This window comes from Simochromis diagramma, unplaced genomic scaffold, assembly GCF_900408965.1.
Source record: "Simochromis diagramma unplaced genomic scaffold, fSimDia1.1 OVJJ01000487.1, whole genome shotgun sequence".
In the NCBI taxonomy this organism is placed as follows: Eukaryota; Metazoa; Chordata; class Actinopteri; order Cichliformes; family Cichlidae; genus Simochromis; species Simochromis diagramma.
In genome coordinates this window covers 7350762-7368153 of record NW_024387305.1, presented here as the reverse complement: position 1 = coordinate 7368153, position 17392 = coordinate 7350762, and the positions used below count along the sequence as shown (strand labels likewise).

Here is a 17392-nt window from a genome sequence, read left to right as displayed (position 1 = left end):
TTTCCTCTACTGTGTTTATTTTTTCTTGTATGTTTTTCTCTGTACATGAGGTGGACAAAATAATAATGGAAATAGCGGCAAAGTTATATTCAGCCTTTTTTTTTAATAAAGCACACAGTCTCTTGGCTCACATGAGTACAATTGTGTTACATTTCTGTGGGATGGTCTATTATCCGATGATAAAGTCATATTAAACAAGGCCAAAGTTTCAAGTAATGATGTCTGCTTTTTTACAAGTACTGATTATGAATCATAACTTAATTTTTACTTGTGTGGACTCTAAGGAGAGCCAATAACATAGTTTTGCAAGTGACCATTGTCAGTTTCTAGTATTTATACTTGTCCCAATGTGCCTCTGTTGTTCTAAACTAGTTGGCAGTGGAGTTTGTCATACTTGACCTGAAAACCAAAACCAAAACAAAAAGCATCTCCTGTTATTAGCACAGCGTTTCAGAAGGGTTTGTGGTTATGACATACCTACATAGGTGTAGATTTAATCCAGCAGCATACATCTCCTGTTAGGTTTCAGACTGCTCTAAAAAGTCTGTCTGGATGAGAACAGATATCTCTTATATGGTCATCTGAGGCACACGGCTCTACTGGTGACCCAGAGCCTCCACCCTTCTGCTATTAAAACCTTCTTTTTGTGAGGAGCAGCCAATCAGGAGTAAGCTGGAAAGAAAGCTAAAACAGCTTGTTTAATAAACAGGATGACCTGATGGAGAAAAAAGGAGCAATTTAAACTGTCAGTCATGGAAAGCTCCTTTATTCAGGTTTCAGAATAAATGGAGTAGAATAGAGTAGCATATATATATATATATATATATATATATATATATATATATATATGGAGTGACCAAAAATGCTTAACAAATGTACTAAACATCAGTGTTGTTATTGATCAATCATTTATTCAAAATTCAGGTCCTAGTATCTCAGTCAGTTATTCATCTGCATAGCCTGGCTGACACACACACACACACACACACACACACACACACACACACACACACACACACACACACACACAAACAAAACAGAAAAATGATACCTAAACATGTGAAATGGAGGATCATTTGATTGTTGGATGACTCATTCTACCTCCAGCTGCTCCTAAGTATTTCACACTGCCTGAGCAAAGCTGAGATAGATAGATCTATTGATCGATCGATAGATAGATAGATAGAGTCTCATTGAAAGCAAAAAATCACAGGCTTCAATAACATTTGCTTTTATAGCGTTTTACATCAATATCAGTGTTTATATATTTCTCCTTCCTCCTCCCTGCTGTTCTCCTCAAACATCAAGTTTCACTTGTCTTCTGGAATGACATGTACATTGTGATGCCAGATTCGCTGTAGTTAAAGCATATAAACAATACATAATACATGAATAAGAGAAGCAGACACGTTTCTTCTCATTTTTCTCTCATTCTTCCATGCCTTCCTCTTATTTCTTTGGCCCTCTCCCCCCTCTTCCTTTCCTCTGCCTTCACTTTACAGCTTTTTTTTCTTGCTACGCACCCTTTCTCCATCTTTTTTTCTCTCTCTGTGGGAATGTTTTCCCTATCGGTTGTCAGAGCAGTCAGTGAGGTGCATAGCAGCAGCGCTTTGTTGATGTTCCTCTTTGCCTATCTGCTGTGCAGTGTGTTTTGAAACTCACCCTCCCTTTGCACACCTGCTGAGAAGCTGCATGACACTGGGAAACATCCCACAAAAGGGTCAAAACACTTTTATCTTAGTTTTGGTTATCGATTTAGAAACTCTCTCAGGAATAAATGAACAATATGCAGCTGGCCAGAGTTGAAGTCCCAGACGATCGCACTCTTTTGCTGCATCTGGGACTTCCTTTTTTCACAGTAGGTGGGCTTAACTCTTCATTTAGTAAAAATATTATAACCCCAAAGGAAACATTTAAACCTCCAAATATTATAGTGAACCCAAACACAGACTTATAGAGAAAACTTCATATGCACATATGTGTGAATATGCACTTGTGTAAACATCACACGGCCTACTTATTGTTAGTGATCTGTAGCATAGACTGTATATAAAAGAAGGACATTGCCACCGGGGTTATTTGGTGGTTCTTGTCGTGTTTTGAAGCCATTGCGGACTCTATGGGAGACCCACATTTAGATCCAACCTGGAGTGGCCATTGGAGGGATTGCAGTTTCACATCTGGTAATCGCTATTTCAACATGTGGATGTTTTTCCTGATTTCTTTCATCGCTTTGTGAACAAAGCATTTTTCCTCTCAAACATCCTCCAGAAAACTTGCTTATTATATAATCAGCTTTTCATTATGACTAATAACATGATCATCATCCTCACAGCCTTCTACTAAGAGCTCTAGCCTTAGTGGATTTGATTTCCACTGTAATCACGAATTTCAAACCAAAAAAAAAGGAAAAGTTGTTTTTCTCATAACATTTTGTTTATGCACATATGACTCACAGTGGCTTCTTACTAAAAATGACTGAATGCTACAAATTAGGCTTTTGGGTGGCTTTGCTTTGTAAGTGCACTTTGTGATTTAACTTTTGGGGACTTTCAGAGTGTGAGGCACAATCTTAAAAGAGTGTGAGTCACACTGAAACCATGAAAGCATGCATAAGCACGATAAAAGCTATAGTTGAAGGAATTTTGTTGTTGTCGTTGTTGTGTTCTCTAACTTTAAATTTGATGTTACGGCTGGTGAGTTTATGCAAAGTTTAGCACACAGGCTTATATGTTACAGTGGGAAAAAAATCAGCATGTGTTACAGATGTGCTACTTTCATGCATATTAACACAAACCCTCAGCAACTGCAATGAAAATATGTTTTAATAAAAACAACCTGAAAAGGTTTTAATGAAATCTAATCGCTTTTCTAGCAGATCGTGGTGAACATATATTCTAGGACAACTAAAAGACAAAAACCATCATCACATGATTGGCAGGTAAGTCATTTCATAAGCCAAAATCTCTATTTGACAGCTATAATAAATCACGGATTCTCTCTGGCAAGCGTTTTTGTTTCTTCATGTTTTATTGGTGTAATTTGCATTTGAATGAGAGATAATCAGAGACTTACGTTTCTGAGTTTCTGATCTCTTGTACTGAAATATTTTTTCTGATTTTCTCCTTTTTTTAAATCTCAAACGACTTTTGTTGAACACTCAAATGCAACAAGGCTGTGTTTTGAACAGCAAAAAACAATTTGGAAATGAATTTGCCCAGTAAAACTAGAGACTACAGGCAGAAAGTAGTGCTCCCTTTATGTACTTCAGAGCACAAAGTGTGTTTGAACTCTCCAAGCTGCTGAATGGGTTTACAGCTTTCTTGCAGTAGTTTGCAATCTGACATAAAAATGAAAGTGTTGTAGTTGCCTAACATTATGCAAATGACTGAAGCCATAATTTCCCTTTACTTTTCACTTAAGCCACTTTTGTAGCTTTTAACCTCTGAGGGCTAATGCCTTGTTTATTACAATTTCTATAACTGATATATCAATGAAATCAAAACAAATCAAAACATGACAACCACACAAAAATCCAGAAGTGCACAACAAGTCGAAACACCAAAGCAAGGCTTGTCATCTTCAGTGAAGCTGCAATTTGCAATGGCAACAACTGCAGGCATAAATTGATCTTAAGTCACTGATGATAACTGATGTTTCTTATATATTTGATACACCAGCAATTGTTTTTCTAGTCTAATGTCAAAGTATAACAAACATCCCCTCAAAGAAGTCCCCAAAATATATGTGGCTACAGTTACAAACAACATTAGTATAATAAGTGCCATTAAAAAAAAGTAATTACGTTGCATTTTTTGTGGAAGATTCTAATTTTTCACGAGACCAGATTATGCAGTGTCGGTTAACTTTCACATTAGCTTATCAGCTAACCAGCTCGTCAGGTATCTGTGTTACAACTTGTGGTTCATGTGTTTCGGAGTTTAGGTCCTTTTTCATGTGGTGTTTGCATTAATGTGATCTTCAGTAATTATGCTCCCTTAAATCCTGTGAGTGCCACTTTCGTTGCTGTGACAGGCTTCGTGACAAACAGTAGGAAGGAGCTCCAACCTCACAGAGCTAAAAGTAGAAATTAAAAAAAGGGTTTTAAAATAACACCAGTCCTTCACACAGGTGATGAAATATTTGTCTGGTTAATGCTAAGCCACACTGAATTGTTTCGTTTTGCCGCAGAGTCTGACACTGTGTTAGGACATAGCCATACTTGTCTGTTGGAGCATGTCGGTACTGGCAAGATGTGTATGTGCTGAAATCACAATGGCTATAAATGTTGTACATTAAACAATGAACTGCTGTCACATTTCTCTGCTGGTTTTCTTGTGTACTGTTGTCTCTTCTTGCTGTTCTGCCCAGAATTCAACAGCCGAGTGCCGGATCTATGCGGCAAATTCATTTTCCTTATCAGTGCATTGAATTTGCTGTCCAGCAGAGCCTCGGTTAGTTAGCAGTTGTCAGTTTGAACTAGCGTTTTATTTGGCCTCTAATGGGTCTTAGTGCTCGTTGCTATCAAGCACTTTTCAGTATCATTTGTCTGATGCTCATTAAGGACGGCTAAATGAGCTCAAAGTGAACACTCAAACATTTGCCTTGCTTTCGCAGTCACAATCGAGAATCACTTGATTTTTCATGCATGATAAATTAACAAACATAATTAATACTCATGAAATTGTTTTATGGAATTACAACTGCAGGAACAACTGACACAGCAAATTTAGCGCAGTATGCACAGAGTGTAGCATCAAGTCAATTAAACTTCTGGGATATTTATCTGGTCAGTTAAGTAGCAGAGGAGGTTGTTAATCAGTTTCAGCTGCTTTGATGTTAATGAAATTAACAACAGGTGTACTAGAGGGGCAACAATGAGACAACTGCCAAAACACAAATGGTTTTCCAGGTGGACGCAACTGACATTTCTTTTTTTTCTCAGCTTTTCTGACTTTTTCTTTATTAGTTCTGCATTTTGCAAAGGTCAGCGTCACTACTGAGCAATACCTGCACTTCAATGTGGCCGAATAGGTAGTCCAGCTCCTCAAGGATGACACATCAATACGTGCCTTTGCCAGAAGTTTTGGAGTGTCTCCCAGCACAGTCACAAGAGCATGGAGTAAATTCCAGGAGACTAGCAGTTCCTCTATTATAGCTGGACTTTAACCCATCAGCAGGACTTGTATCTGCTCATTTTTGCAAGGAGGAACAAGATGAGAACTGCCCAAGCTCTACAACATGACGCCCAGCAGGGTACTGCTGTGAATGTCTCTAACCAAACATTTTCAAATATACTTAATGAGGGTGGCCTCGGCATCCTCTCCTGGGCCCTGTGCTCACTACCAAGCACCATGAGCCCGGTTGACATCTGCCATAGAATCCCAAAACTGGCAGGTCCACAACTGGTGCTCGGTACTTTTCACAGATGAGAGCAGGAGAACACTGTGGAGAACATTAAACTGCCTGTAACACTGTACAGCGTGTCCAGTTCGTCAGTGGTCAGTGATGGCCTGGGGAGACATATCCATGGTGGGACTTAAAGAGCTCCATGAGCTACGCAACGGCACCGACTGTCATTAGGTATCAGTAGAGATGGGAATTAATAAGAACTTATCGATTAGATTCCTTATCAATTCTGTTATCAGTTCTTACTAGGTTCTAATTAGCTCCAATTTGAGAGTTGCCGCTATCTCTAAGCAGCACATCAAAGACATTACATTTATGCAGATTAACTGCATGTTATGTTGTCACATGTTTGTCCATGTTTGAGTCTTTGCTTTCTTTGTTGTGATCAGTGTTAAGGTCATTACTCAAAAAAGTAATGTATTACACATATTACACAGAACATTTTTCTCAAAAGTAACGCAGTACATTATTTAATTACTCCCAGGAGAAAGTAATTTGTTACGCTACTTGTTACATTACTTTTGCATTTCTCTGTGCTGCAATGAAGTAGCATGCCACATCATTCTTTCACATTGTTTTTTGGGGTACCTTTGAATTCACCCCTCTATAGATTGATAAATTAATTTGCATTAAACTATGTGGCATCTTTTAGTTCCCAGTTCATATCAGTATAGATATGACTTCTTTCCACAAACTGAGATCTGATGTGATTTCAAGCTGTCCCTTCATTATTATTTATTATTGTTTTGGGGGTTTTTTTTAGCAGGGTAATTTTTTTATACAGTGGGGCAAAAAAGTATTTAGTCAGCCACCGATTGTGCAAGTTCCCCCACTTAAAATGATGACAGAGGTCAGTAATTTGCACCAGAGGTACACTTCAACTGTGAGAGACAGAATGTGAAAAAAAAATCCATGAATCCACATGGTAGGATTTGTAAAGAATTTATTCGTAAATCAGGGTGGAAAATAAGTATTTGGTCACCTCAAACAAGGAAAATCTCTGGCTCTCACAGACCTGTAACGTCTTCTGCAAGAAGCTTTTCTGTCCCCCACTCGTTACCTGTATGAATGGCACCTGTTTGAACTCATCATCTGTATAAAAGACACCTGTCCACAGCCTCAAACAGTCAGACTCCAAACTCCGCCATGGCCAAGACCAAAGAGCTTTCGAAGGACACCAGGAAAAGTATTGTAGACCTGCACCAGACTGGGAAGAGTGAATCTACAATAGGCAAGCAGCTTGGTGTGAAAAAATCAACTGTGGGAGCAATCATCAGAAAATGGAAGACATACAAGACCACTGATAATCTCCCACGATCTGGGGCTCCACGCAAGATCTCATCCCGTGGGGTCAAAATGATCATGAGAACGGTGAGCAAAGATCCCAGAACCACACGGGGGGACCTGGTGAATGACCTGCAGAGAGCTGGGACCAAAGTAACAAAGGTCACCATCAGTAACACACTACAACGGCAGGGAATCAAATCCCGCAGTGCCAGACGTGTTCCGCTGCTGAAGCCAGTGCATGTCCAGGCCCGTCTGAAGTTTGCCAGAGAGCACATGGATGATACAGCAGAGGATTGGGAGAATGTCATGTGGTCAGATGAAACCAACGTAGAACGTTTTGGTATAAACTCAACTCGTCGTGTTTGGAGGAAGAAGAATACTGAGTTGCATCCCAAGAACACCATACCTACTGTGAAGCATGGGGGTGGAAACATCATGCTATGGGGCTGTTTTTCCTGCCAAGGGGACAGGACGACTGATCCGTGTTAAGGACAGAATGAATGGGGCCATGTATCGTGAGATTTTGAGCCAAAACCTCCTTCCATCAGTGAGAACTTTGAAGATGAAACGAGGCTGGGTCTTCCAACATGACAATGATCCAAAACACACCGCCCGGGCAACAAAGGAGTGGCTCCGTAAGAAGCTTTTGAAAGTCCTGGAGTGGCCTAGCCAGTCTCCAGACCTCAACCCCATAGAAAATCTGTGGCGGGAGTTGAAAGTCCGTGTTGCTCGGCGACAGCCCCAAAACATCACTGCTCTCGAGAAGATCTGCATGGAGGAATGGGCCAAAATACCAGCTACTGTGTGTGCAAACCTGGTAAAGACCTATAGTAAACGTTTGACCTCTGTTATTGCCAACAAAGGTTATGTTACAAAGTATTGAGTTGTAATTTTGTTATTGACCAAATACTTATTTTCCACCCTGATTTACGAATAAATTCTTTACAAATCCTACCATGTGAATTCATGGATTTTTTTTTCACATTCTGTCTCTCACAGTTGAAGTGTACCTCTGGTGCAAATTACTGACCTCTGTCATCATTTTAGGTGGGGGAACTTGCACAATCGGTGGCTGACTAAATACTTTTTTGCCCCACTGTAGTTCTGTAGACATTTATAACAAAGCAATCCAGCAAGCAGATTGTTTTTCTAGCTGTGCAAACTGTCTTCCACCTTAGGAAGAATGAAAGAAACACAAACAGTCGCACACTCTGTCCGTCTGTACAGACTGGCTTGGCAAACATTTGCTCACATCAGATAGAGTTTGGGTTACCACAAAGGTTTGCCAAGCCAAAACGGATTAGGCCAAGCATCACAAGCATTGTTTCTATACATTATTAAACTTTTAAGCCACCGAAAAACAGGATTGTAAGAAAAAAAACGGGGAGAGTGGGAAGAGAAAGTAATTATTCATCCTCAGCACTCACATGCACCCCACAGCTTCTATAGCAAATCCCTCACTCAGCTTTCAAAAGATGACCATTCAAGTTTTATTTCTTATTTTTTACCTTGTTGGAAGCCTAACCTGATTGTTGTCACCCTTGATTTATTTAGACTCTTCCCGAAGTTGAAATTAAAGTTTATTTTCTCCAATTGGTTCTTTTTAAAGGAATGGTCTTAACAAGCCATAACAAGCAGATGAATGGCTGCCTTCTCAAACTTTAAGGGTGTTATGCACCATGTCCGACTTCAAAGCCCGTCTTAACTCCACACTTTAATTGTATCTTCTTCAAGCCTGTCTGCCTGACCGCCATCTGATTCTGCTGACAACTACACTCTTCTCTCTTCTTCATGCTCATCCTTCTATCGCTGCACTCTTCTCTCCGTCTTTCTCCATCTGTCATGGCAGATACAACTTTGCAACCCCCCACCCCCCACTTCCAGCTCTTCCAAAGTCTCCTTGCTACAAGTGTCAACTCAAGCACGAGCCCCAAATTACTTTTTTTGGATGAGTGTTGACATCTACCACTCAGTCATCAGCTCATTCACACTGAATGATGCTATTTGCCTCCCGCTCATCCGCTCTATTTATTTCTCTACTGCCACTTTCTTTCTTTATTCTTTTTTTTTTTTTGGTATTTCTCTCTGAGCCTACAAACAGACATTCACGCTTCTCTCCATATGGGCTTTAATTTGCCATTGTCCCCCAAGATATTCCTCGCTCAGGCTTGAGATAAAGGGATAATCACTTCAAAGGGAAGCTGAGGGGGAGACTGCCCCCTCCCTCCCAGCTGAAAGGAGAAGTGGACAATACGCTAATTGAGAGGGGGAACTGATCACAGGGTCTGTTCAAAGGGACGCCTGGCCACGCCCCCTCTTTCCTCCGACGCACTTAATTTTATTAGTGTTTATGGTGATGCTTCAGCCAAAATTATCACTCAAACCCACCACAGCCTTTGAACTCCCAAGTATTGGGTTATTTGCAATTATCCTCCCTCTCTACTGTTTTTTTTTTTTTTTTTTTGCTTCTGTGCTATTTTAGCTCAAGTGTAGGATTTTGAGTAGAGGAAGGAGGAATAAAAATGAGCTGTATAGAATTTATTGTTCGCTGTGATGTGATGCAAATCCAAAGTTTCTTATGAAAAAGCGACAAAAAGTGGGTATAGAGGCCTACTGTCTGAGTGATGCAAAAGCTAAAATAACGTTGTTTTAGAAAAATCATTCCTTAATTTTCACTGTCATAAATTTATGTCCTTTTTCCTGTGAAAATACATACCTTGTCTCTGCCTTTAATATGAGCTACAATTTAAGATGATCTTGATCTATGTTCTATGCTGATGCACCAGATGCCTTTAATTTCTTCGGAACCACGAGCTCCCAATTAGCCTCCAGGTCACCCTGTTTTATTGGGGCTTTATAGCAAGTCAGTGGCAGCACTCTCGTCCTGTACTGTGCTTTTAAAGCATTTGGATCTTCCTGTGAAATGGTTAGGGCCTCAACAAAAGGGTCAGGGCAGGGTCAACTTCAAAAAGGGGCTTCTTGCGGCCACTTTACAGCACCCTCTCTCTCTTGACACTGCTAAGCAGAAGAGCGCACATTCATAAGGTCAGCAGGTGTGGTCTCATGGGCTTAGAATCTCATGACACTTGTCAAATGAATTAAAGTAGGCAGCAGCTTGCAGTTTTTCTTCCATCTTTGTTGATCACAGCAGTCTGACTCATAGAAAACGGATTAAAAACAAACAAATCTTCAATAGCCTAACATTACACGTCATTAAAAGTAGACTTAGCAAAGCACGAGCAGGCTCTCGGCCTGTCAGCAAAAATTCATTTTTTTCATTTTTTCTCCATTTCCCAGTGATATGTGCGGCCTAATTTAATTTGAGTGAAGATAGCATCTTATCCAAAATGTGAAATATCCTACTTTTAAGATTGTCCTGCACTTCAAAAATTACATTTTATAACCCCTCTATATCACAATTCTCCTTTCAAAGCTGACTTTAAAGATGTCAGTGTGCAGATAACACTATGGCTACATATTTCATGGCTTTAATTTGGACCTAACGATCAGCCAAATGTCACTTGAACGTCATAGTGCCAATGCTGCTGACCTATTTCGCGTTCCATCTCGCAGACTGAGGCACTTATGGAGCATTTTGGGTGCTGGATTGTTTGGATTTGTGCAATGTTCCATTTACAGAATCATCCAGTAGTAAACTAAAAGCAATGATGAATGACCTCTTCATATTCAAACTGTCTCTTTCTCACACACAGACACACACACACACACACACACACACACACACACACACACACACACACAAACAAACATACACACACACACACACACACAAAAGAGAGAGACTCTGCTGTCTGCTGTCATGCAGCTTTCTGATAACACCAGTGAAAATTTCTTAAAAACATGCAACATTCAGGAAGTGGTTGGCAGGATGTCAATGTAATCAGCTGGACTCCATTGCTGTAAAGAAAAAAAAAGAAAGTCCTAGCTTTCTGTAGAAAGCTGAACTATTTCAAAAATACACAACACAATATGTCAGAAACAAAATAGGGTTGCAGGGAGCAAGTATCTATAACAGAAACAGTACGATCTTATACCACTGCAGATGGATGAATGGAATAATGATACAGTGATTTTGCAATACTCAACACACGACAAAAAAATCATTTATGATATAACCTATGACATTAAAAATGTGTCATTTAAAATAATTACTTCTCCCGTTTGCCATTTTTCACCCATTTTCTTCTTCACTCCATATTACAGCCATGCTGCTGTAATAAATGCACTATGTGGTTTAGTTTGGTGTTGTCTTGCAAAAATATGCAAAGTCACCCCTGAAAAAAAATGAGAAAATCTTGCATTAAAACTAGTTTATACCTTCCAGCAATGATGGCATTTCCCCAGATGTGCAACTGCCAATTCCATAGACACTAATGCGCGCCCATTCAGATTGCAGAGATGCAAGCTTTTGAACTGAGTGCTGATAACGAACCGGAGGGTCCCTCTGTTATTTTGTCCAGAGAACACAATATTCATGTTTTCCAAAAGGATTTTAAAATGTTGTCTTTCCAATTTTCCACTTTTCCCCAGTCCATTTTAAACAAGCTTTAGCCCAGAGGAGATTACAGTGTTTCCCCATTAGGTACCTCTTCTTTGCATGATAGAGCTTTAACCTTTGTGACACAGTGAACTGTGTTCACAGACGGTGATTTCTGTAAGTGTTCCTGAATTCATCCAGTGATTTAAATGACTGGTTTTTTTTTTTATGTAGAACTGCCTAAAGGCCTGGAGATCAGGAGCATCAGGTATTGATTTTTGGTCTTGTCCCTTGCGCACAGAGATTTCTCCAAATATTTGTGATATTATTTACTGTAGTTGACGAGATATTCAAAGGCTTTGCAGTCTTACACTCAGCAATATTATTCAGAATTTCCCAGTTTGAAGGTTTTTGCAGATTGGTGAACTGCTGCCCATCTGTACTTCTGAGAAACTCTGTCCCTAAGATGCTCTTTTTATACCCAATCATGTTAATGACCTGTTGGTAATTGTGCTAATTAATTTCAAAAGGTTCTGTGTTCAGGAAATGTCTGTTTCTTTTTTACTTTATTCTGCCTTTTGTTGCACCTATCCCAACTTTTCTGAGACATTAAATACCATCAGATTCAAAATGAGCTACAATTTTCACAAGTATTATAATGTATCAGTTTAAGCATTTGATATGTTTTCTATGTTCTATTGTGAATAAAATCTGGGTTTGTGAGATTTGCAAATCATTGCATTCTATTTTACACAAAGTCCCAACTTTTTGGGAATTGGGTTTGTACATCCAGAAACCAGCAGGTGATGTCTTGATCGTCACACATATACATATCTATACATATGTTGTCTTGGGTTTATGGTTGCTGATCTTACTCAGCAATTAGTAATGCCAACTGGGAACATAAATGAATGTAAATACAAAAGACATGCAGACACAACGGTGAATCCACATGGGATCTGGTACAAAGCATGCTTATTTCCCGATGTATAACATGAATTAATCACCACTTGGGGACCTCAGAGAAGTTGGATTTCATTACTTCTCTTGTCCTGTACCATCATGAGAGTTTTGTGAATTTGAATCCTCTGACTTATATAATTATATTCTCCTTTAAAGTTGATTTCCAACATCAAAGGGACAATATAGCCTTTGAAGTACCATGGGATTGGATCACTGTCTAACCCACTCTTTAAGATTCTGTCACAATGACATTAGGGAAGTCATGTGAATTAAAAGACTAGAGAACAGCTCTTGCCTTTGCTCTGTGTCCAATTTCAATCAAAATGTCATGCTGTGCCATTTTAGCTGAATGTGGAACTGGCAAGTGAGTTAGGTTGACATCTTTGTGGCTAAAATCCTGTGACTAATATGTAAATTATTTGACAGTTACACTCCATGGGATTATCAAAGCAGTGCTATAACCCAAAAGAATAAGTTTTAAATCATTGTGGACATTGTTTGAAGTCATATTTAAGCATAACTTATTTACTGTCATTCCCTGTACTCTGGGGAATCTGCCATTTAGACAGAATATGGGAAAAACTGGGAGTATAATGGTGCCACAAACTGCCGGGAATAATTAAGAAATATCCTGCTGTACAACAGGTGATACATAAAGGCTGCAGCAGTATGCACAGAAAAGTATTCATTATAATGGCGTCTGCTACTGCTGTCACTCCAAGGAGCCACATACAACAAAAGTATCGCTTTTGTTTGCTTTGTGTTTCTGTTGAAACTTTGTGTAGTAACAGACAGACTGTGAGAGTAACGCCATTGGCGCGGCAGATCACTTACTTCAAGCTCCAAAGCCTCGGGGAGTTGGCTCGAGATTGCTTGTCTTTGATAAGGTCCTGGCACACAACTAAATCCCGTCCCCGTCTAGAAAAGTTTAATAAGCCTTAATAAACGTCGAAACGCTAAAGTCTGCTGATTAAGAGCCGCAGAACAAAATACACGGTAAAATTATCAGACAATCCCACTTAACTATCCGTCTTCCTACTCGCTTTTATTTGTTTTATTTTGCTGAATATTGCGAAGCCGGAGCGCTGGGTTTTTATGTATCTTCCGGGACCAGGCCAGCGGTTCATTACTTTGAAGTCCACAGTTAAACCTTTAGCCCAGTTGGTGTAGAAACAGCCCGGAGGATTTCTACCGCCTGCCATGACTTCTTGAAACACTACCTGGGGAGAAAAGTAGAGAGAAAAAAGCTCTTCTCCTTTATTCGCATTTAAGGGTAAAAAAAAAAACTGTCCGATGTGACGGTACAAGGAGCAGAGCCGGGGCTGGTTGTATATATGCGCAGCCTGTTGTTGGGACTACTTTACTTTCACGTTTTCTAATCGAAGAGGCTACTCGGGTACATGGATGGTAAGTTGTAGGAAAGCTGTTCCACAGGCCCCCTCTCTTGGCCGCTTTGATGTGCTGCTGCTGAGCTTTGAAGTTGAGAAATGCGGGCTATGTTTCTTGTTTGTGGGCGAGAAATACGGTGAGATAGATAAGAAGCTTATGTGTGCGCGCGCGCGTATGAATGTGTAGCCCAGATAAAAACCGAATATTTGTCGGATGGTGCGTCTTCTGACTGGGGAGAAAAAGTGGGATGTATTCGTCAGTCGGAGCCCCCCTCCCCTCAACCTCCAGATTTTGACACCCCCAGTGATCTACATAGGGACTGAGCCTGCCTACTCTGAGGTCAGTTGTTGAATGGGACAGGGTACATTAAACTACGGCGCTTGTTTTGCGGACACATGTGGCATGACTTGAAATAGCACGACGTTTTATCTCTATTGTGCTGGATTACTGTTCGGGGAGTTTTTGGAGTGTATTCGTCTCAACTAAAAAAATGGAGTAACAGTTTAACTTTTTAACGGGTTTCACTGTGTTTGGATCTGTCTGCGATGGTATGTTATTTTACGCTCGTTAATTCATCCATTGGATTTTAGTGTCGGTTTCACCGTGGTGTATACACTGGCTGTTAAGACTGTAAATGATTGTGTAGCACTTGCAACAGCCTTTTAGCAGTTTGTCATTTATGGTGGCAGTGCTTTAGTAGTCTGCATTTTTACGCTCAGGCTCCGATTAAAATCTCTGGCACGGGATCAGTTTTTTTTTATTTTGTTTTTTCCCCTCCTAATATTAAGTGTTTCTTTTCGTGTTGGTAGTTTAAACACGTTACCGGTTCTGTGGCTTTATTAATGTGCTGTAATAACCTTCTAGATATTTAGGCGACTGATCGCTTCCATTTACGCATGGGCGACCGGATTCTCCCGCGGGGCTTTTTACCTCTCGCACATTACAGCGTTTTAAGGTCATTGTGGTGCAGATCAGGTGCAGTTTGGCTGTTCATTTCTGGGATAGTGAGGACAAGTGTGGAAGTGAGTGCGAGTGTGCGTGATGCAGGCAAGGGGTACAGTACGGTCGTCCGAAACAGATTGGGAATAAATTGGAGTTGAAGCCTGTGACATGGACTCGTTAGGAAAACACGTGTAAGCCACAGTTGTGAGAATACGGTTTGGTGAAGAGTGTGGCTGTGTGAGATGATTATTCTTGTAAAATGTGTTTTGATGTGGCAGATCAATGCACGTTGAGAATGTAGGCTGCAGTTGATCTCTCATTTAGATTATAAATAGATAAATGAAACGAAGAAAGCCTTTCATATTTCCTTTCTCTGTGAACCCGGCGAGGTTTTTTTGAAAGGGACTGTTTACTTGATGTCTTTCTTTGAAGTTCAGCAGGATCTGGCTTTGATTAGATCAATACTTTGTGTTTCAGAGTGAAGAGGAGCTGAGAAGCTCCCCTGCTGCTTTTAGAGAGTGAGGAGGATTAGGCTGGAGCTCAGTGGAGGCACGACGGCACTCTCACACGGCAACCAGAGCTGGAGCCATGAGCAGGGCGCTTACGGAGCACATCAGCAGTAGCTTCCGAGAAGATGCTCCTCGTCCTCCGGTACCGGGGGAGGAGGGAGAGGCGTCATGCTACAACCCCAGCAGATCTGCCAAAATGAGAGCCCAGAGCAAGGTTAAAGATATCCCCGCCGCCTCCGCTCCTCCCGGCTCCACACCGCGGAGGAACGAGGATGGACTCGGGGAGCCAGAGGGCAGCGCGTCCCCGGACTCGCCTCTAGTCCGGTGGACAAAGTCGCTGCATTTTCTCCTGGGCGACCAAGACGGCGCTCACCTCTTTAAGACCTTTTTGGAGCGGGAGAATTGCGTGGACACTTTGGACTTTTGGTTCGCCTGCAACGGCTTCAGGCAAATGGACTTAAAGGATACCAAAACGCTGCGAGTTGCCAAAGTTATTTTCAAGCGGTACATCGAGAACAACAGCATTGTCGCCAAGCAACTGAAACCGGCCACCAAGGCCTTCATAAGGGATAGTATTAAGAAACAACAAATAGACTCGTCCATGTTTGACCAAGCACAGACGGAAATTCAGTCCAACATGGAAGAGAATGCATACCAGATGTTTTTGACCTCTGACATATACCTCGAATACGTGCGCACCGGCTGCGAGAACGCGGCATACATGAACCACGGCGGTCTTGGCAGTCTCAAGCTGATGTGCGGATACCTTCCTCCTCTCATGGAAGAAGAGGAATGGAGTTGTAACGACCTGAAGGCAAAAACGTTAGGGTCTGTGGTCGGACTGTCTGCCAAAAACCTGAGGGCTACCGCTACCATCCGGACAGCAGCTGAAGTGCTGGAAAACAGTTGCAGGTAAGAGCAGCGCCCACCTAGAAGTGCATGCCTGTGTAATTACTTCTCAGTGCTTGTTGCTTTATTGAGCATTGCTTACTGTGGTCATGATCCCTCATTAGTTAAACTACACTGAATATGTGGCAGGTATTTCACAAATGCCTGCGAGAGAGGTAAAGGCACTTGATCAAAGGGTCTCAGAGGAACATGCCTGTATATTTGTGCCCTCCTGCCTTGCAGTTAGTCAAGGGGTTGGAGGGGTGGAGGGGCGGGGTGGGTACAAAACATCAATGCATCTGAGCCTTCCTTTTAAGTAAATGGTGTCTTGCAGGCAGCCCTCTGCTGGCTTGCTCAAGTTTCCTGTGCTTTGAAACCCTTCCTCCGGTTCAGGAATGAATTTAGACACCAAACCTCATGACTGTTACAGCTACATTAAACAGTATGATGTGCTATTGTAAAGTTTTTCAGCTTTTTTTTCCTTCTTTGTTCTGCTCCATAACCCATAGAGCTGGTGTATACTGCCACAAAATCTCATTTATACATAGAAATGGTAATAGAGAGTTAAAAGAACTGTGCAGTCAGTCTTATGCCAAGCGGAGATATTGTTCTCTTGGTCAGAGATGAAAGAACTGTTTGTGCAAAGTATTTGTGCTTTTATCTTAAGAGCTCGTCCCACACATTGTCCAACAGCTGAAATCTTTTCAAGCCAGGAACATTTTCAAAAAGTGGATTTTATGCATGAACCTCCATCAAAGGGTACTTATTTTTTCCACTCAACTACTTTGTCCTCACATCTGGAGGCAATTATTACTTAGAGGTTTGACAATGTCTTGTGGTTTGGTAGGAAAAGTGCAATTTATAGATAATCCATACTTTTCCTGTCAAGTTATCTAAACATTTAATGAGCTGAGATAAAAATTGTCTCAAGCCCAACTTTTTTAATAACAGTGTACAAAACTAATTGATTGAGTGCAATAAGTCTACCTAAGGACTCCCTCGAGGGTTTTAGCCTTCATGTGAGCAGATGTCAGATAACATCTTAGCACAGTTGCTCATTTGCTTGGAAGTGACCGTGTTGGGTTAGGAACCAATAAGCATGGGTTTTGTTGACATGTGGGCATATCCTGCTCTCCTGGTGTGATCCCCTGCATTCTTGTTTTTCACTAAAAGAAAAGCAGGGGGGAGAGAGAGCCCCTTTCTCCCTTCCGTCACCCACACTCTCCCCCTTTCCCCCTGCCTGCCCCTTACCATCCCTTTAGGTCAACCAATTTCCATCTCAAACATGTGGAACTAATTTTGCCACTGCACAGATTCTTTTTTCCCCTTCTTTTTGAGAAACCTCCAACACTAAACTCCAAAGTGATACAGAAACACAACAACAAAAACATCCTCAGCTCAGTTCCGCAGCTTCAACCACCAATCCCACTCTGCCATAGATTGTGTGTGTCAGTGTTTTCCTTCCTCTTTCTTTTCTGCCCAGCACTTTTATCTCTCCTTTTTTAAC

General features: G+C 41.0%; 1 protein-coding gene across 7 annotated transcripts in view; it reads left to right on the top strand.

The window, feature by feature from the left end:
- LOC120716856 (axin-2-like) overlaps positions 1 to 17392 on the top strand; it is an 86560-nt gene that overhangs the window by 57119 nt on the left and 12049 nt on the right. For 3 of the 7 annotated variants that reach the window (XM_040004514.1, XM_040004515.1, XM_040004513.1), the window contains exon 7: positions 14966 to 15909. In XM_040004514.1, the coding sequence (XP_039860448.1) occupies positions 15077 to 15909 (833 nt within the window). In that variant the 5' untranslated portion in view covers positions 14966 to 15076. The other 4 variants (XM_040004516.1, XM_040004517.1, XM_040004512.1 and 1 more) reach the window with 4 other exon arrangements.